At 49.1% G+C, this 21,197-nt stretch overlaps 1 protein-coding gene across 4 annotated transcripts in view; it reads left to right on the top strand.

The window, feature by feature from the left end:
* Positions 1–21,197, top strand: part of Loxl2 (lysyl oxidase like 2) — a 96,351-nt gene that overhangs the window by 46,584 nt on the left and 28,570 nt on the right. For 2 of the 4 annotated variants that reach the window (XM_017802675.2, XM_029554849.1), the window contains exons 4-6: positions 2,733–2,944; positions 9,182–9,404; positions 12,764–12,968. In XM_017802675.2, the coding sequence (XP_017658164.1) occupies positions 2,733–2,944; positions 9,182–9,404; positions 12,764–12,968 (640 nt within the window). The remainder of the gene's footprint in view (positions 1–2,732; positions 2,945–9,181; positions 9,405–12,763; positions 12,969–21,197) is intronic. The other 2 variants (XM_029554851.1, XM_029554856.1) reach the window with 2 other exon arrangements.

Raw genomic sequence — 21,197 nt, 5'->3', positions numbered from 1 at the left:
CTTTCGCTCTCTCTCCATCCCTCAGACACACATTCTGCACATACAGAGACCCATACGACACTGAAACACACAGGCTATCATGTACACATCACCATGCATATAATACACAGAGAGTCACATGATATGCAGGCATGTGCACACAACCTTATGTACATTCATACACAAACACAGGTGTTTTCTCCCAGAGACACACAGAATCAAATTCATGGATACATACAGAAAGGAGGCGCACCGCACATGCACCACCATATATACGTATCTCACACCACATACACAGAGAGAGACAGAGACACCACATATGCACATGCTTATGTACATTCATACACAAACACAGGTGTTTTCTCCCAGAGACACACAGATTGAATCAAATTCATGGATACATACAGAGAGGAGGCGCACCGCACATGCACCACCATATATACGTATCACACCACGTACACAGAGAGAGACAGAGACAGAGACACCACATATGCACATAGGTTGTGTGTAACCTCAGACCCTGGGCAAGGCCTTCTCTGGGCATCTAATGAGCTTCCCAGGCAGATCTTCATCTCTGTAATACTGTGCTGAGGGTCACATCGCCTGTCTGTGAGCCTGTGATGCTGCCCACAGCCTGGGAAAGAATCTGTGAATGGAATGAGATCAGCCCTTGTGTCATGGACGGGTGCTACAGCTGTAACTTTCCTAATGGGCGTGACTCATGCACCTTGGATGCCAGAGGTCTCCCATGCTGGGTAGCTGTAGGAGGGGGCTGGCCTGGGGGCTTGGATTAGACCTCAGGCCACTTCTTGGCTCATCACTGCCCACGTGTCTTGGTGGCACGGGTTCTGTGGGATGATGGGTTGTAAAAGATCCAGGCTGGAAAATATAATCCTGCCCCTGATGGCTTTCCTTCTGCTCCGCGTAGAGGAAACTGGAGCCAAATGCCATCACTCTAGGGTACATACTTTCCAGTGCCTTGCAGGACCTGTGGAGTGGGGCCTGGCTTTGGAGCCTGAAGTCTGTGGCAAGAGTCATGAATCCCTGGGCATCCAAATAATGGCTCTGTTGAGTCTCTTGGTTCATTTGCATTCCTGCTGGACAGGCTCAGGGCACTTGAGTCACCAGAGCTCCCCTTCTAGTCTGGCTCTTACCAGCCCTGCCTCTGCTTCCCTGACCTCACTCAGAGAGTGTCTCACACTGTATCTCAGGGTAGTCTGAGAAGGAAATTAGAATCAACTGGTTTTCTCATCTGTAAAATGGGAATGGTAGCAGTAAACTACATGATCCTGCTTGGGGGTTAAGTAAGAAGATGCGTGTAAAGCACTTGGCATAGGGTTCAGTGACGCTAAGCACTGTTAGCAGCTAATATACATTGCAGTTCATGGTATCTGTAGGAAGATAACTGGGGACACCAAGCAGGGCAGGAGGCCTCGGTGGAATCAGCCAAGAAAGGCCACATCTGTATGTGAGAGACAAAAAGGAGCCTATCGAGGGGCAAGATGAGTGCTTCAGACAGGGCTCCCTGGTGGCAAGATCATCATCTGGCTCTGTGGCAGATGGATGGGGGCAGGGATTCTGTTAGAGAGTATTGCAAGAGCTGGCAGTAGCTTCAGTAGGGCAGGGAAAAAAGAGGGGTCAGCGCCAGGAGTGATAGAGTCGGTATTTGGGAGCTGATGTGGCACACTTGGAGAAGCATGAACAAGTCAGTGTAACTCTGGAGAGTTACCCCTTTCTTCTCAGCATGGTGGCTAAAGGCCTCCCTCCTTTTGAATCCCTGGCCCCTGGTGTAGGAGTGATGTAAGTACATTCCAACTGAATGTCAGGGAACGTGGTGGGGTAGGGGGAGATGCCATGCATCAGGAAGGAGAGGCCTCTTCCCACTCTTCCCACCAACCTTTTTCCACTTCCTCCAGAAGGGTCCCGAGAGTGGCTCCTCAACCCCAACCCAAACCTCTACCCGACTGATTCAGGAAGATGAAGGGGGCTTTCCAGTGGTCCCGAAGCATTCAGAATCTTGCCCTGCTACAGCCAAATAATTGTCCCCAACCCTGTTTACCTGCCTGATACCAAGATGTGGGGTCCCTTGCATGTAACATGCACAACACTGGGTGGCCCCACCTCTTTCCCCTGCAAGACTTGTGTCCTCTGCTGTACCTCTGGGGCTCCAAATGGAAGAATGGCACTGCCGGGGTATGAAGTAGCATGCAAGGCAGCACCAGTGGTTTCCGGAGGTCCATCTCTTGGTAACTCCACACACAGGCATGCACACATACTTGCTCATAGACTTGCATGTATACATACTTGCTCATAGACGTGCATGCACTCATACATGCTCAAGCGTTTGTATGCCCACACTGTGGAGTAAAATACAAAATCCAAGATATTGAAAGAATATGTTCTCTCTCATGCTTTGATATTTAAGGTCCACATAAGAAGAATCTGCTTCCTGTGGCTCCTCAGCTTCTTTGGTAGAACATGGGGGACCTCATGGGGCCCTTCTAGTATTCTCTGAGTACTCCAGGTCACCCTCAGTTCTTGTAGCCACACTACTCCCTGTGCATAACACTTTGTAACTGAGGTTTATGCCACATACTTATTGGGAGTGTCTGGAGCCTCCTCTGCAGAACCTGAGACAGAGGCAGGCCAGTAGAGCTCAGCCACCGTGGTACCTGAGGAAGGAATCGATGCTTGGCACCTCTCCAGGGCCAGACTAGTGTTATAACTGATGTCTTTCCACATCTCCTTCACAGAGCTTGAATATCCAAGTGGAAGACATCCGGATTCGCCCCATCCTCTCTGCCTTCCGCCATCGCAAACCAGTGACTGAGGGCTATGTGGAGGTAAAGGAGGGCAAGGCCTGGAAGCAGATCTGTGACAAGCACTGGACGGCCAAGAATGCCCACGTGGTCTGCGGCATGTTTGGTTTCCCTGCAGAGAAGACATACAACCCCAAAGCCTACAAGTAAGAGGGCAGGGCTAGCAGTGGGGGAGCTTCCTGGACTCCTGGTCTCCTTGTGGGGTCATCGGCAGTCCTAGCTAGTGATGGGCTTTCCTGCCTGCTAAGCCTTGCTTTTGAGCAGCTCACACCCCAATGAGAAGCAAGTTAGATGACTGAATTAACATAGAGCACAGTGAGGCACAAAGTGCCCCAGCCCTGGGAATTTCCACCGTTGGTTCCAGACAACTAGCTGGGAACCAGGAACCACATAGACTGTGTACGGGTAGTACACAGGCTAAGCAAGGATAGCACTGAGTTAAGAAATGTTTGAAGGGCCAGTGAGATGGCTCAATGAGTAAAGGCACTTGCTGCCAGGATTGACCACCTGAGTCCAGAACCCACATGGTAAAGAGAACCAACTTCCACAAGTTGTCCTCTGACTTTCACGTGGGCACCATGGCACACATACACACAAAAAATAAATAAATGAAAAAATATTGAGAAATGTTTGAGAAATCTAGAAATTGCAGCCATCATGAGATCATTGAGAAACTGGTCAGCTCATTTTAGGATATCCCAATAGGACCTCACAGTCCTGTCAGCATCTCCAGGGTTACTATTGCCCTGGAAGAAAGTAGTGATGGGTTTAGAGATGTCCAACCTGGCAGGTGCCCAAGGAAAGGATTTCAGTACCCTGGTGAGCTATTGGTAGGTGTACAGTTGTGCCTTGGTATTCTTGGAGTATGGTTCACAGAACCCCTCCTACATACCAAAATCAGGGGACAGTATGGTCCCTCATGTAAAATGCTATGGAATTTGCATAGACCCCACACTCATTGTACTGTATATTCTTAAATCATACCTAGGTAACTTATAATACTGGATGCTGTGTTGGTGCTGTGGAAATCATTGTCATACTGTATTATTTAGGTAATAAGGACAAGAAAAATGTCTGTACATGATCAGAACAGACACCTCTTGTTTCTAAGTAGTTTTCAATCTGTGGTTCATTAAATCTGAGGATAGAGCTCCCAAGAATACCAAGGACTTGTTGACTTTGATTGATAGTGGGGTTTTCCTGTCTCTTTTACTTAGTTCTGATATCAGCTTCTGCTCACTGAGTGTTCACTATGTGTCAGGAGGACACTGGTTGTTGTCACTTGATGCCACCAAGAAGTAGTGATCTATTTTAGAGTTGAGAAAAGTAGAGTGAGGTAATAGAGCCGCTAAGGAGAGACTCAGGCTTCAAACTCAGGTCCAGCCACAGGGTCAGCACCCCAGAGTATTCACTCAGAGCACTAATTCTTTCCTGGCATTGAGGTCAGCATCTAGCCCTACCTCCAGCTCCCCATGGTGCAGAGCAAGCCACATCCCTCCCTGGGTTTCCATACTTTGGCCTGAGCCTCCAGCCTGCCACACAGAGTCCTGGCAGCACTCTGGGGGAGAATCATGGTGGTGTGTCTCATTCACCGGGTCCTCAGAAAGGCTCCAGACCTTGTTGGCATCAGGAGTCCCATCTTCTGAGTACTCTGGGGGACTCCCACCAGCTGGGTGGCTCATTCTCCAGTGATGTGTGTTTTCTCTATCAATGGAAACCAGGGAAAAGAAGGCCCTCCCTGATTAGCCTTTCTACCTGGTGACTCCCCCTAGAATCCCCAGCCTGCTTATTCAGATGGTATTTGAAAGCTGCCCCCAGCTGTGTCCTGTGTACAGAGTCCCTCTCCTCTCCTGAAGGAACAATCTAAGGCAAGTGTTGGCCGGTAATCACCTTGTGTGCTGGGTTTGACCCACCCCGTCTCTTCAATCCTAGCAACTATGGTTTTTGCCTTTTCAAATGGAAGGAAGAAAAGTTCTCAAAGGCCAAGAAATATGCAGGGTTCTGGTAGCAGGCAGCACTCTGCTTGTGATGTCAACAGGAATTATTGGAACCACAGCCTCTTCCAACTTTCCCGGCAAACAGGTGGGAGGGTGCAGAACTCTCTCTACATGCGTCTCAGAGGGAAAACGTTGCTTCTGAGCCTTGGTATGCCTCTGGGGCTGAGCTAGCAGGGGCTGGATGGAACTGATGGCAAAGAACCAAGTACTGGGAGCATTGCAAGGCCTCAGGGTCACTGGCCATTCCTCAGTCTGTCGTGGAAGAAACAGAATCCTGAGGACCAAGGACTTGGGTCACACCACCCACTCCTACAGCTGCTCCAGCGACAGCTTCCCCATCCAGCCTCACACCAGCCTCCGCCTGGTAGCTGGGGCTTCTTGGATACAGGACCAGCTCAGCAGGGCTGAAATGGGGCTGATCTCAGGGTAGGGGTGTCTGTGAGCCCTGATCAAAGGTGACTGCAAGCCTGCCTGGTCCCTGAATTGGTAGCTCCTGGTATTTTCCCTTCTCCCTTCCCCTTTCACAATTCCTAACGGTCCTTGGCTGCTTACTAACATCATAGCCTTGAGGTGTGACAAGTGGCCTCCATTCAGGCCTAAGGCTCTAGGAAGATGTTGTCAAAGTAATCCTCAGTCTGTCTATAGCAATCTGTTATATCTGAGGCCCCTAGTGGGCCTGCAGCCTTGGAAATACCCCTGGCTAGTTCATCACCAAAGGCCCTTTCACCTTGGAACCTCCCTACTAGTCCTCCAAGGCCACCCCCTCTGCTAACCTGCAGGACTCATGGACACTCACAAGCCTGAGTTACCCTTGGCCCCAGAGGCTTTACTCCCCCATTGCTAACATGTACCCTCAAGGCCTCTCTGCATCCATAATCTCACATCATGTACAGTCAGCTTATTTCTCCCCTGCCCTGGCTTCTCCCTTGGGCGGGGGACCATGTATATACCCCGAGGCTTATGAAGTTTATGCCGCAGCACCGTATTGCCAGGGTGAATGGCACTTCTTTTGTATGAGGGGGTTCATGTGTGTATATGGGTGCATGTGCACTTGTGTGTGTGTGCATACGGAAGCCAGAGGTCAACCACAGGTGTCATCCTTTTGGGCACCATCCACCCTCCTTTGAGACAGGTACTTCATTGGCCTGGAGTTTGCCAAGTAGGCCAGGCTGACTGGCGGTGAACCTCAGGGATCTGCCTGTCTTGCTCCCCCAGCACTGGGATTACAAGTGTGATTACAAGTGTGCACCACCACTTGGGTATTGGGGATGGAACTCCTCATGCCTGTGCAGCAAATGCTTTGTCGACAGAGCTGTCGCCCCAGCTCCATGTCTTCTTTTTTATTGAATTTTTGTGTATTTCATACAGAACATCTCAATCAGTCTTAATCCCCTTTCCCACTGGCACCCTCCCATAGCCCCCACTGGAATTCATACACTCTGTCATTTGTGTTAAAGCTATTATGTCAAGTTAGTATCCCCAGATGTTCCTCAGTGCAAGTTCATCTACTGAGGTCTAGTCAGCCTATCTAGAGTCCCTTGCTTTTGGAAGATCAGCTCTTCTTCACCCAGCAGTAATCAGTTGCCAATAGTTCCTCAGCTAAGGTTGGGGCCTGCTGTCCATTTCCCCAGTTCTATGCTGGGTCTTTGTCTGCTTGAGTTTGCATGGGTCCTGTGCATGCTGATACCATTGCTGCAGATTCATATGAGCAGGGTCCCAGAAGCTTGTAGAACTCTATTTCCATATGGTCATGCATCTCCTCCCTGGTTCTTATAATCTTTCCTCCCCCTCTTCCACAGTGGCCCCTGAGCCCTCGTTGAGTGAAGTTTAATATAAGAGTCCTGTCCAAGGACCAGCATTCTGCAGACTCTTAAACTCTACACTTTGGTCATTTGTGACCTTTAGTGTTCCTGGCCCTTTGTTGCTTGAGGGAGCATGCCTTCACTTTTTTTAATATTTCATTTATTATTTTTATGTGTATTGAGTGTATTACCTGCATGTATGTGAGTGCACCCATGTCGTGCAATGCCGTGGAGGTCAGAAGAGGGCTTCAGAGTCCCCTGGAACTGTAGTCAAGGACAGTTCGTAGCCACCATGTGGGTGCTGGGATCGAACCCGGGTCCTCTGCAAGAGCAGTCAGTGCTCTCAACCACTAAGCCATCTCTCCAGCCCCATGTCTTCATTTTTTTAAAGCAGGTTTTCAATTGTGACATTGATGTATTGATCCAAACTTGGCAATTAGAAAAGGCTGATAGCAGTTGCTTCGTGACCCTCAACATTATGAGTGAGTTAGAAGTTCTTGGCCCATCTTGATCTAATGTAAAGGAAGGAATGCAAAGGCTGTGGGGCAGGGGGGTTAGACCCTTTGCTAAAGTAGATTATCATTTTAGACCTACTCTCTCATGCTGGGAGGATCTTTAAGCACACTTTTTCCCCAGATTGTGAGGGGAGTTTTGTATGCTTCTCTACGTGCCACAGCTCACAGTATGGACAGCACCACTGAATGGGAAAGCTAAATGCGCTGGGAACAATCCAGGGGTGGCGGGGCCAAGTGATAGTGATCAGCCACCAAAGATGAGGAGATGTGGTTCTGTTAAGGAGCATTAGAACCAACACAACCTTCAGAACATTAATATTTCCACTCCTGCAGACTTTGGCCTTGGCTCCGTTGATCATGGTGTTCCTAGAAAGAAGACCAGAGGCTGACTAAATACTTCCTTTGATTGTCCTAACAGACAAGCTCTAGGACAAGTGAGAAGTCTAACCTGAATTGTAACATGGGCCACAGTCTCTTAATTCCAAGAGTTGGATCAGTTTACAGACCCAGAATCCCCAGAATGAAAAGGGGGTGTACCCCTTGAGGGAGGACCTCGGTACTCTGCCAAAACCTTGTACTGTTTTCCTTTCTCCCAACCTTCCCCAAAGGGACCCTTTACCACAATGACTATGCATACAGAAGGAAGAAGTCATCAGACCTTTCAGGCATATGGGACACTGGCTCTGAACTGACCCAAACATATCTATGACCCAACAGTCGGAGGAGTGTTATGGTGGAGTTTTAGCTCGAGTCCTTCTCACATAGACCAGTAGGTCCCCAGTCCTCCTGGTGATTCCCTCAGGTCTGGAAAGCATAATTGGAACACACACACTCCACAGTTGGCAGGATCTCACAAAATCTAGCTTTCCCCTTGACTGGGGAGAGCCACTGGGATTCTCCATGCTTTCTGAAATAATTCCAGCTCAGTAACTGCTGCAGCTCTGCCGGCTTCCAGCCTGGCAGAAGGCTACTCCCAACCTCAGTCACCCCTCCCATGTCCAGGCCTGGGGTGAGTTGTCCTCCCCCTCCCCTACACCTCACATCTACATCCCTCCCTCCAACTGGGTCAGTCCCTCTCTGAGGATGGGGGTGGGGTGGGCCTCTGGCTGCCAGGGAGGACTGTGGAGGGTCTTAGTGGACGCACATTCCTGAGCACTGATGTAAGGTAGAAGCTGGACTGCCTGGGGAACAGTAGAGCAGGTCTGGGGCAGCCCCTGACTGCTGGTGGGGGTGCTGTTCACTGACAGCTGGAAACAGATGGCGCTTCCTAAGCCAGCAGTGGGGTCAGTGTGCTCTGACCTCAAACAGCTCATGTTCCCCTTAGTGTATTCTCCCACCCATGTCCAGGAGGGAGGTGAGGTTTCCCAGTGCAGGGGCCTTACAGGAAGTGGGGAGGGGGTAGTGGCTCTGGAATTAATAATAGTTCTCTTGTGGAAGTCTCTACTGTATGATGTCACTGTGGTAAGCACACATCCCGAACGCTCCAATATAGTTTGTGTTTCAAAGATCCCAGTGGTTGCACCCATAGGTATGCTAGAATTGCTACAAGACACATACTTTGGTAAAGAAATCAGTAAGATTTTCCCTTCCTTTGTGTTCACATACCATTCACTCCAAGACAAAGCAGATTCTTCCAAGGAGGCTGGGCCACATCTGCCCTTCCCAGGTTGGCTGCTCAGAGATACTCCTGTTACAATACTGTTGTGTCTCGGCTATCCCCTCCAGGACTTAAGTTGATTTCAATTAACAGTACTAGGAAGTTGCACCTTCAAGAGGTGATAAGTCAGTCCTTAGGAGCTGTGTCCTGAATGGATTGATGCTATTCTCATTGGACTGGCTTAGTTATCTTACTGGTTGACTATTGTTTTAAGGAAAAAGTTTTATCAACCTTAATCCTTTAACGACTGACTATTCTGCCTTTAAAAGAAAAACAAGGAGAGGTGGTGCCTATAATCCCAACATGTGGGAGGCTGAGGCATGGCTGGGTTCTGGGAGCTAGATATGCTAGATGGATGGAATCCAGCGGTGGCAGGATACCCTGGTCACCTACCCTTTCCTGCCCTCTGCAGAACCTTTGCCTCGAGAAGGAAGCTGCGCTATTGGCGCTTTTCCATGAACTGCACGGGTACCGAGGCTCACATCTCCAGCTGCAAGCTGGGCCCACCGGTGTCACGGGACCCTGTGAAGAACTCCACCTGTGAGAATGGGCAGCCAGCTGTGGTCAGCTGTGTGCCTGGCCAGGTCTTCAGCCCTGATGGACCCTCAAGATTCCGGAAAGCTTACAAGCCAGAGGTGAGAGCCGGGCAGGGGGTGTGGGCACTTGGCTGGTGGCAGGGGTAATGATTAGAAAAGGGAATAGGAGAGAGAGAGAGAGAGAGAGAGAGAGAGAGAGAGAGAGAGAGAGCGCTGACCCCAGCTGAGACTGCCATTGTTGCTGCCTCACTTAAAATCAGAGTCCCCTCTATGGAGGGCAAATAAATCTCTGGGCAAGGAGATCACCCTGTTGTTGTCATCACAGGCACCTTAAGCTCTGCCCATCGACCAGCATGAGCCAATGATGTGGGGTAGCCAGGTAGGGACCTTGTGGTCCTACATAGTTCTTGTCAGAGAAAGCATCTAGGATTTGGGAACTGTAGGAGGTAGGATGTGACTCCCCAAGGCATATGATGACAACTGTGTTGTTTCTAACCTGTTTTGGTTTATTAGACAGCAGAAAAGATAACAACTGCAAAGTTTCCACCAGCTAGAAAACCTGCCATTATCCTGCTCTAGCCATCCAGCCACTGGCCACATTGTACTTACCTTGGTGTATGTGGAGGGTGTGTCAGAATGAGAGAGCACAGGGGGTGGGGCTGGGTTTCCTCCCATGCAAATTAGCTCCTCCATTTCAACTGGCTGATTCCCCAGCACAAATTAATAATCCCAAATAGGGACTGACCTTCTGAGATAGTATCCCCATTCTGTCACCCTTCCAAAATCATGAAGAGGCTCTCCTGTTTCCATAATTCCACCAAACAGCAGTCCTGCCATGTGTGTGTGTGTGTGTGTGTGTGTGTGTGTGTGTGTGCGTGCGCGCGCACACGCACGCAGACGTGCATGTGTGGGTGGACGTTCTTGAAACTGCTGGTATAGGGCAGCTGGATGAGAACAGGACCTGGGAAGAGGAGGGAGAAAGGAGTTGATCATTGATTGGGGTTGAATCATGGGTCTCATAAAACCTCAGTCATGGATTGAGTCCCCAGGCCAAATGAAACCTGGGTACTTCAACATCACATTGGCAGGGTGAGTTCTATGCCAGGGGAAAGAATGATTGGAGGAAGGTTAGTTGGTAGAGCATCAGACCAATGCCTGTGTCTCTTCTCCCCTCTCCCTCCTGCCCCATCCTTCATCCTTTGCCTCACCCTCCTCTGAAGGTACCTCACAGAGATAGGAAACTGGAGGAAGGGGAAGCTCTGACAGTCCATGATGGGTGCCTCCCCCAGGCTGGGAGCTGTGTGGATGAAAGTCCTGGAGCCTTAAATGAGAGGAGTGCAGTGCATGCTGAGAGTCCATCCTTCAGCCCAGGGTGTAGTACTGATTTGGAGAGACCTTTTGACTTTCTGACGCTTCTGGAAAGTGAGCTTGGCTTCCTAGGTTCCCTTGAGGTCTTGGAAGTGCACCATGACCACACCATTAGACATCTGCAGGCCAGTGCTGGACAATGCTATTTCTGAGCCCTCCTAAACCTGCCCTGCCCCCAGCCCTCATTTCCTCTGCCATGTGTTTGGATGGCCTCATTCTACCACCAACCTCCCTCCTCCCCTCCCCACACTGAGCTTTCTTCAATGTGTCATCCAGAGTACCAGATCCTACTGTTTTGGAATTCCTCCGCTGTACTGTTAAAAGTAACCAATTCAAGTTCATACCAAAGCAGTGAACGAAGCAGGAGGCTGACCTCACATTTTCCTTGGTTTCTGTTTTCACTCCAGGGCCAGCTGGCTCTCTATCTGGCCACTTCCAGGGGCTGTGGCTAGGCTATCTGACACTCTGTCTCCATCCAGCTGAGGTCATGATGGTGTCTTCCTAGGAGTATGAGGGGTCCCCACATCCCACTTCCCGCTAGGCAGCTTAGGAAAGGGGTCACAGACGGTCACAATTCCACAGAAAACAGAGGCTGTAACCAGTTATTTTATTCACTATGCTCTGCTTTTTAAAGTAAGAATAAAAGTTCCTGAAGCCACTGGTTGCTTTACACTCACCTACCTTCCATTACTTTTCCCACTAGTGCTGAACTCAGCAGTCGGGGGTGAGGGGCAGGGATCTGTAAATCTGGGTGGTATCACAGCACCCTGTCCTGAGAGCTGTGAGGCCAGCCTGAAGGTGCTGATGTGAAGAGTGAGAGATGGCAGGAGGATGGAGAGAGGAGTTCTTGCACGGTGCCTTGATCCTCCAGGTAGGCGTGAATATGAAGGCCTGAAACATACCACCTTCAGCTAGGCACTCCTCATCCCCGCCAACAGTGGGTGAGCTGAAGGAAGTCACAGGCTGAGGACAGCATAGGCCATGATAGACAAAGCACTGTGCTCCCATCTGACTGCAGTGGCTGCACAGTCCCCCGATAAGCATAAGCATGACTCAGAGCCTCAAAGACTTCTGAGCCTCCCCAGTACACACACACACACACACACACACACACACACACACACACACGCATGCACGCACGCATGCACGCACACGCACACATACACACGCGCACACATGCACGCATGCATGTACATACATCCATACACACACAAACGTGTACACACACTAGACATTGGGCTTGCACATACGGGTATACACAACCTGTGCATGCACACACAGAAACTGATGCAGACCTGTGTGTGTGGACAGGTGGAGCCATCTCCTGTCCTATAAGACATAATCCATTGACTTCATGGAGCTTGTAGGGGTGGGTCTTACTTCTGTATAAGTCCCAGAAGGGGATTGGGGTTTCCAGACAGTGAGTAAGGATTGGGGGCATCTAAACAGCCACATACACCCCTCTGCCCTCTCTGCATGCCTGAGGGGCTGCGTCTTCTGAAGACTTGGACTGGGTTCAGGAAGTTTTAGACAGCTGTTGTTCTTAACTCAGGAGGTTCCCCATCCTGTATAGCATCCCTGCTCTGAGTCATGTCCTGATTAGGTCTGGCTTTCCTGGTAAGGCCCCCGCTGTCTAGTTCTGTATTGCCATTTCCTGTGGGCTCCCTCCTGCCTCCATCCTTACACACAGTGGAATCACCACTTCCTATTGGCTCCATACCAAGGGGGTGGACTGTAAAGCTCAGTTACAATCAGGAGGATTGGAATTTGTTTATAATCTACAGACTTTAGAGGTAGGAGCTTTTCTCTATAGTTCTACACTGGAAGTTTCAGTCAGGAGTGTAAGAACTTGCTGATTAGTGGGATCTGGGAGCCGAGTATGGGAGTGGCTGATGAGCTGATGAGTCTCCGATGGGTTCCCTGGTGGTGCAGGACATGGACAGAGGCACGTGAGAGGCTGCAAAGGGAGCTTGTGCCACCCCAACCCTTAACGAGTTGACCACTTTCAACTCTTAAACTGTTGGGATCTGGCAGGAAAGGAAAGGGAGTAGCCAGTGACAACTTGCAGGACCTGTCACTTCTGCACTCAGCAGGACCATGTGTCTCTCCAGCAACCCTTGGTACGGCTGAGGGGTGGAGCCCAGGTTGGAGAGGGCCGCGTCGAGGTGCTCAAGAATGGAGAATGGGGAACCGTCTGTGATGACAAGTGGGACTTAGTGTCAGCCAGTGTGGTCTGCAGAGAGCTGGGCTTCGGAACTGCTAAGGAGGCTGTCACCGGCTCCCGGCTGGGGCAAGGTAAGCACACGGGTAGCTGCGGATACAGGGCTTTTTATGGGCAAGTGTGGCCCTGGGAGCCTAGGTCCAGCTGGTAGCCTTGACCCCCTCAGGCTCCATGTACTCTGCTCCCTCCCTGCAATAGGAGCCCATCCATAGAGAATCTCAGGCCCCTCCGCAGTCAGCACCTTAGAGAACACCTAGTCTCCATTTTATGTATTTGAAAGCTGGGGCCCAGAGAAAGGATGAATGGGCAAGGTGAGATGATGGACCAGCAGCCAGGGAATACCTCAGCCCGAGTCTCTAACTCCCCACCCCACACTCTCAGCATCTCCGATGGGAAAGCCAGAATCCCAGGCCCTTCCTCCAGGAAGACCTCTGAGTGCATCAAGCAGGCCTGCGCACAGAAGAACCAAACCAGGATAGAACTTGTTTTTCTATCCTGCTACAGCCTTGTCACCATTGGCTCCCTGAGAGCAGAGAGAGGCAACAGAGTGGCCCTCTCTGATGTCATGAGATAGTCATGAGAAGGTCCTGGTTTTCATTAAGTGTCCCAATTGAATCTTTCATGCAAGCAAAGAATGAAGATTTGGGAGGCGTTCAATGGGGGCATTCTTGGAACAGTGCTGTTACCTCGGGACAGCAGATTTCAACCCCTCCCTTGTGAGCCCCATGAAGGCTACTCACCTTTGAAAGTCCATGTCCGTTAGGAACCTTCCCCCGAGACCAAACAGCTCTCTGAGTACCCAGCCCTTCCCTGGAGAAGTGTGTTTGAGAGCAGAAAAGTCAAGGTCATTTCTGGGACCCTGTTCAGCACCGACCAGCAGAAAAGCTGCTGCAGCTCATGGGCTGCCATGGTGAGCTCAGGGCTTGGGCTACAGGCAGGGGTGGAGAATACTAGGCTGTGAGGGGAAGCCATTCCTACCCATACTGTCACACACATGAAGCCATCACCCCCATGGAAAGGAATGTGGTGAGGTCATTGACTGCAGCTTGAAGGAAGTAAGTCCCCACTTGACCAGGTCCTGAAAGCCTGGTTTTTCCTCTTTCCAGTGTTTTCCTCTTGTAGGACACCAGAATCCTGGTTGAACTTAGCCTCCAGCTCAGGTAAAGAACACAGACCTCTCCCACCCTAGTGGGGCAGCTTGTCTGTCCTAGTTCAGCTGTTGGACTCCCCTGCAGCAAGCCATGCCCTTAGCTGCCCTGGGCACTCTTAAACGGTTCCCTGGGACTGAGAGGAAGTTTATGAACTGGGGACAGTCCTAAGGTCATAGACTGGCCCTGCTGGAGAGGACCTGAGGTCCTCTGGTCCATCATAGGAGGAATTTGAGGCATGGAAGAGCCCCAAAGGTCAACAGACAGACTGAAACTCAAGTCCTCTAATTCTTCTTTTGACCTCCTCAGTCCTGGTCACATTTGATCCTTTGTTGTGCAAATGTCTTGGGTGTGCACTGAAGGGTGGGCACTTTGGGATGGACTTCAGTAGCACATTGTGTTACCTGGCAGTTTCTGCTATGCCAAGTTGAAAATCTGTTCTCTTCCCTGGTCCCAGTGAGAGAGTCAGCTTTGTCAATGTTCTCACAGTCCACTGTGCTGGTTGATCCACATGTAAGTGTGTGCTTTCCTAAGGACAGGACAAGGGCCACTAATCCAGAGGCATAAACAAGCTCTTGATGACATGGACATTCCATGTGTCATGGGTGGGTGCTATGTGACCTAATTCTTTCACTATCCAGAGCAGCCAGAGGTTTACAAGTGCCTGGGGAACTCTAGGAAGAAGAGGCCTTGGGTATTTTTTGATGTTGGCCTTGAAAGCACCATGGGACGATTTATCTGCCTTATGCCACATTGTGTGGGTGACTCTAGTAGGCTAGAAGGGAAAAGTACCATGTTCAAGGACAAGTCCCAGAGCAGATAGGGTCAGTCCCTCAGTACTGGCCCTAGCTGATGGAACAAGTAACCACACCCAAACCCATGAGTAGTGAAAGGGCAGAGGCTGAGTCCTCATCCTGGGCTGGCTACTTACTTGTCTGGTGACCTTGAACAGCCTCTGGTCCAGGGATTCTTCACTGTAAAACAAGGTGGCTGAATGGGTGATATGTGAGGCTCTGTCTGGCTCCAGTGGCACCAGAATGGATGTTAGGTCATGGAAGACTCTGACCTCTGTACTTCAGGAAAGCCCCAACTGTCTGCTACAACTATGTGAGGGATGAGCCTATGTGCTTTAGCTCCTGTCTTTAGAATCTGTGCCCAACAGGTAATTCTCCAGAGATGTTCATGGAAGGAAGGAGGGAAAGAGGGAGGAAGACATTCCAAAGAGGGAAGGAGGGAAGAAGGGAGGGAGAAAGGGAGGGAGAGAGGGAAGGAGGGAGGAAGGGAGGAAGGGAGGGAAGAAGAGGAAAGGAGAGAGGAGAGACAGAGACAGAGAGAGAGACAGAGACAAAGACAGAGAGAGATTCCAGCTGGACAAGTAGGGTCAACTGAACAAACACTTGGCAAAGAAATTCCAGCCCTCTAAACCAGTACCATACAGCAGAAAAATAGTGTAAGTCACATATATAATTTTGAATTTTCTAGTAGCTATATGAAAAGCATTACAGGTCAAGTGAACTTTAATATATTTTCTTCAACCAAATATCCAAAATATTATTTCAGCTCATAATAAAAATGCTATTAAGGTTGCTTACATTTTAATACTACAACTTTGACATCCACCTATATTTTATACTTACAGCCTGTCTGTTTGGTCCCGCTACATTTTGAGTGGCTACTGGTTACTGTATCGATCAGGGCAGTGCTGCTAGAGAAATAGCTCTAAAACCCTTTTGCTCACAGTAAGAAATATCAGCGACAGGCTTGCCGTATACATAAAAACAAAGCAAAGGCTTGTGGGGAAAAGTCTCTTCACAATGTGCAAAGCACAGCATGTGCTCTTCTGTTGCACTTTCTAGACTAAAGCCTGCTTAGCTGACTCTTTAAGCCCCCCTTGAAGACCCACAGAGCTCATGACAGTGCTCCAAGAGGCTGTTCATGGCTCTTCCACCACACTGGGCTGTTCCTGGCTCTTCCATTTACAACACTGCTGCTCACCTGAACCAGGGTTTCCATGGCAGAAGAGCATTCAAGCTAGAGGTGAGGCAGGTTCTATGAAGAGGAACAGATTTAAGAAGTGGTTCAGAACTCAAGAGTTGTTGAAAGCTGAAGGTCAAGGATGTAGAAAGTCAACTCCAGGTTAGCAGAGTGAGCCAGAAGCCCACTGACACCATGGGCAGGATACAGCTGGACACCCAGAGGTCTTTAAGGACCATCTCCCCTATCCACCCCCACCTACCACAGAACTGTGTGCAGCAGGGGAGGGATGAGATGCACTGGGGCTCCCATCTCTGGACTGCCTTTGATGAGCATGAATGCTCACACGTCAGGAGGGCGAGCCTTGCTTCCAAGGCCTCTGGTCTACGTGCCTGAGAGCCATGAAGACTTTCATAGAAATTAAGCCAGAAGACTGAGCACTTGTCAGGTGGGGGCCAAAGCATGTCAGGCTCTTGAGTTAGCTGTGGACTCCCCTTTGTGCTGTGGACTGGCAGCTCTACATATCCATGGTGTTCTAGTTTCCTTTTCTGTTGCTATGATAAAATACCCTGACAAAGCAATATAGAGGAGAGAGGTTTGTTTTTGCTCAGCAACAGGCACTCAAGACAGACCAAGAGAGAAGGAATGCATGCAAGCTTACAGTCAGCTCACGTTCCCCTTTTCTATACAGGCCAAGATCCCATCCCAGGGAATGGTGCTTCCCACTTTTAGGTTAGGTCTTGTTACATCAGTTAATGTAATAAAGACAATCCCCCGCAGACATGCCAAAGTTCACCCTAACCTAGACAGTTCCTCATTGAGACTCCCTTCCCTGGTGATTCTAGATTCTGTCAAATTGGCAGTTGAAGCTTACCATCATGCAGAGTGCTTTTAGGCTGTATCCTAAATGGAGACCTCATCTGTCTCAAACATTAATAGTTATGGCTTCAGCTCTCCAGAGCTGATATCCAGGGGGGAGGAATAAGAAGGAACCAGGAGGGGGCTGGAGAGATGGCTCAGTGATTAAGAGCACTTGCTGCTCTTGCAGAGGACCTGGGTTCTATTCCTAGCACCCACATGGTGGCTAACAACTGTCTGTACTGTAACTCCAGTTCAGGGGATCTGATGCCCTCTTCTGACCTCCACAGGCATTGCATGACACAGGTGCACTTACATGCAGGCAATACACACATACACATAAAAATAACAAAATAGTTTTTTTAAGTTATAAATAAAATAGTTTTAAATTTTTATTTATTTTTATTTTATTTTATTGATTTTATTTTATTATTTTATTTTATGTGTCTGCATGTATTGCCTGCATGTAGGTAAGTGCACCCATGTTGTCCAATGCCAGCGGAGGTCAGAAGAGGCTGTTGAATCCCCTGGGACTGGAGTTATGGACAGTTGTTAGCTGCCGTGTGGGTGCTGGGATTCAAACCTGGGTCTTCTGCAAGAACAACCAGTGTTCTTAACTGCTGAGCCATCTCTCCAGCCCCAATAAATAAAATATTTTTTAAAAGAAAGAAGGAACCTGAATCAAGAATTGCTTGCATCAATGCTAGAGAGATGGCTCAGCGGGTTAAGAACACTTGGTACTTGCTGCTCTTACAGAGGTCCCTGTTCAATTCCCAGCACCCACATGGTGGCTAATAACTGTCCATAATTCCAGTTCCAGGGATGACTTCCAAGGGCATTGCATCACACGGGTGCACTTACATACATGCAGGCAATAGACTCATACATATAAAATAAAAATAATAAATAAAATATATTAAAAAATAATAATTTACATTAATGCAATGATAAATAAGGACCTTGTTTCTCACGCTCTCCAATTCCAAGGTCCCTAGCAGCCTGACATACTTAGTCTTATTTGTTTCTTATGCTCGTAACCCTGCAAGAAAGGTGTTAGTATGGCCGTTATCCGATGGAAAAATGGAGCTCAGAAAAGGTTGTCAATTCCCAAGAATTGTTCGTCACCCCAGCCTTAAATCACAAGGTTGGGTTCAGTCTCAGGATAACTGTGAGCTCACTTTCTCAGGAAGGAGAGATGCCAAGAATAAAGAGGTGTAGACAAGGGCAGGGTTATGTGAGGCTTTACCATGGAGGTCACAGACAGGCTTGAGGTGTCACTTGGAAGCTTTTTCTTAGGTCAACAGAGAGGAGACAGCCCTCCATGAGACGGAAATCAACCAGAAAGCATCACAGGAGGAAAGCAACAGGCACTTGGACCAGACGGGCTCAGCCATTTCCTAGGCATCATCCTGGCTCTACTGAGTTTCAGAGACTTAGTTCTTGGGAATCAGTCTCTGGTGTGCATGCTGCCTCCTTCAGTGGGCCAGTCTTTTGGTGCCCACATCCCTCACTTCATGGAGATGCTTGATTGAATGATTTCATTTTTGCTCCATGTTTAGGATTCAATGTGGAGTATTTGGTAAATGTCAGCCATCCCCACATCCCCTACCATTATCCCCAAGTTCATCATGCAAGCCCTGATCCCATGGGTGCCCAGGCCCTTGCTTCCTTCCTGTACCCAACTCAGTCCATGGGCTGTGGCCGTTGCTCACCTCAGAGAATCTCTATTTCGAGCCTTTGACACAAGGGTTCTGAGTCCTTGTATTCTTCCAACGGTTTTCCCTGAAGTGTGTTTATAAATTTATAAAATTCCAAGGAATTGGAAGCCTCTTCATTTATAGATTTCTAAAGAAATAGAAACTTGGCACTTTTCACTTAAAAATCAGTTGGGGGCCTCAGTACACCCAGATATAGGCTGTTTCCAGACACGTCTTCCCCTGTAAGAGCAAAGGCCTCCTTGGGGTGCCAAAGTACCTGTGGCCATCTCCATCTTTTTTCTGACCACATTATATCTCAAGTCTTTGTGCCTTCCCAGGCACTGGGAACTTTTCAGGCCAGGCTCTACTTTATCCTCCTTTGAGTCCCCAGCCTGTGGCATGGAGGCTGACAGGTGCGCAGTGAGTCGCCACATCTGTACACAGATCAATATTAAATAACAGGAGACAAGTTAAAACAGACTGCTCAAAGCGGGGCTACGCAAGGGAACCAACACAAATGGAGGTGAGATTTGTGGCCAGAAAGGCTTGTCTAAGGATGGATGAGAGTCAGTAGGCGGGCTGTGAGAGGGAGACTGGGCCAGGCAGAGGGAGAAGGATCATTTGGCTCTGTGGAGGAACACAGGACCACCATGACTGAGGTAGGAGAAACCTAATTCCTCTGTGGCTGTGGTGGGAGGGGCCTGAGACCTTGTGCCTATGGTTGGAAAAGTGGGCAGAGAGCTGAGCCTCCAAGCCCAACAGGCGCCTATGGATTCTGGGCACTGCTTCCTAAGGGGCAACTTGACCCAACATGCATTTAAAACCCTCCTGGTATTCTGGGTGGGGAAGAGATTGGAACAAGGCAGAGGGAGGGAAGCCCAAAGTTGTTTGATCATTGCCCATGGAAGATGAAATTGTTGGTGTTATGGTGGAGGAATGAGGGAGGATTTGGGAAGTGAACAGAATGTGATGGGTGGTTATCTGGGATGGAAGAGGTACCAGAGATGATCTTGGGGTACTGACAATGCTGCAGGTGTTAGGGGTTGTCATTCCCTAGAATGGGGAGGGCTGGTGGAGAAACAGGCTGGGGAAGATAACCCTACAAAGATAGTGCCAGGCCTGAGGGCAGCATGCAATCACACAAGGGCCCCATAAAGATGGCAGTTTGAGAACATGTTAGAACTTGAGGGACAGGACCACAGCAACAGAGATGGGAGATTCAGGGGGCAAGGAAATAGTGACAGCATAGGGTTCTAAAAGATGGGTATTGATGTACCCCAGAGTGAAGAGTTAGGCCTGATCAGACCACTGGATTCAACAATAGTGCTGCCTTTGTGAGCAGACGAGCCTGAAAGTTCCCTCTTCCCAGTGTGGAGACTCATTTGTTATCCAGCTCCAGTAAGATTAATGCCTGCATTGTCACCAGGGCCCCTGCTGCATATGTCACTCATGTCTGCCCATCCAGATCCACTCCCGCCCCTGCTCCTGATGTTCAGTGCCTGGAGGCATAGTGGGGTTTGACCATCACAGAGCACAGAACTGGAGGTGACCAAAAGATAGGGACTTAGGCAGTTACCTCCCTGCATGGTTCCCATGGGCGCTGTGTCCTTCCATAGAGGGTGACAGCTGATATCGGGGGCCTCTCCACACCTTACCTCTCCTAGGTCAGGTATTGACTTCTTCCTTCACTCACAGAGTATGTCTGAGCCCTGAGTTCTTGACCACCCCTTGTAGTGTTCCTATGTACCATACATAACTATATTTTAAAACTCCCCTTTTCTTTTATTATTTTATTTATTATTTTTACTTTATGTGTATGAGTGTATTGCCTGCATGTATGTAAATGCACCTCTGTTGTGCAATGTCCACAGAGATCAGAAGAGTGGCGTCGGATCCCCTATAACTGGAGTTACAGATGGTTGTTAGCTGCCATGTGGGTGCTGAGAATCAAACCCAGATCCTCTGCGAGAGCAGCCAGTGCTCTTAATCACTGAGCCATCTATCCAGCCCCTAAAACTTCCCTTTTCTAACTCAGAGCACCTAGTTTGTATAGACTACCTATTTTCTTATATGCATAGCCTCAGTCACTGCTTTCAGATTCATACATACCTAGACTATTGGAGTCACAATGAAAATGAGACATCATCTAGTCTGACTCTTAGAGAAACCCAGTATTCAGGGAGGCTGAGTATTTTAGTTACTTTTTTAATTGCTGCAACCTGACAAGAAGCAAGTTAAGAGGAGGCTTATCTTGGCTTAAAGTGTAGGAAGGGATATCATAGCAGGGAAGGCACAGTGGCAGGAGCATGAGGCAGCTGGTCACATTCATACCCAAGTCAGGAAGGACAAAACTGGCAGCAAGTAGGGCCTGGTCCTAAAACCTCAAAGCTCACCCCAGTGACCCACTTCCTCTAGCAGTGCTCCACCTTTGAAAGTTTACAGTCTTCCAAAAACAGTGCCAGCTGGGAACGGGGTGTTCAAACACATGAGCTTGTAGGGGACATTATGTATTCAAACCACAACACTGAGAGACCTGGCCAAGGCCACACAGCAGTTTAGTGATGAATTTTACCTGCTCTCGTGGCAGAAGTACGTCCCCTGTTGGCAATGTGCTCTCCAGGGACCT

This window comes from Nannospalax galili, unplaced genomic scaffold (genome assembly GCF_000622305.1).
Source record: "Nannospalax galili isolate Female #2095 unplaced genomic scaffold, S.galili_v1.0 scaffold291, whole genome shotgun sequence".
Lineage (NCBI taxonomy): Eukaryota > Metazoa > Chordata > Mammalia > Rodentia > Spalacidae > Nannospalax > Nannospalax galili.
Note: the sequence above shows the minus strand (reverse complement) of the source record. Positions and strands in the feature narration are given on the sequence as shown.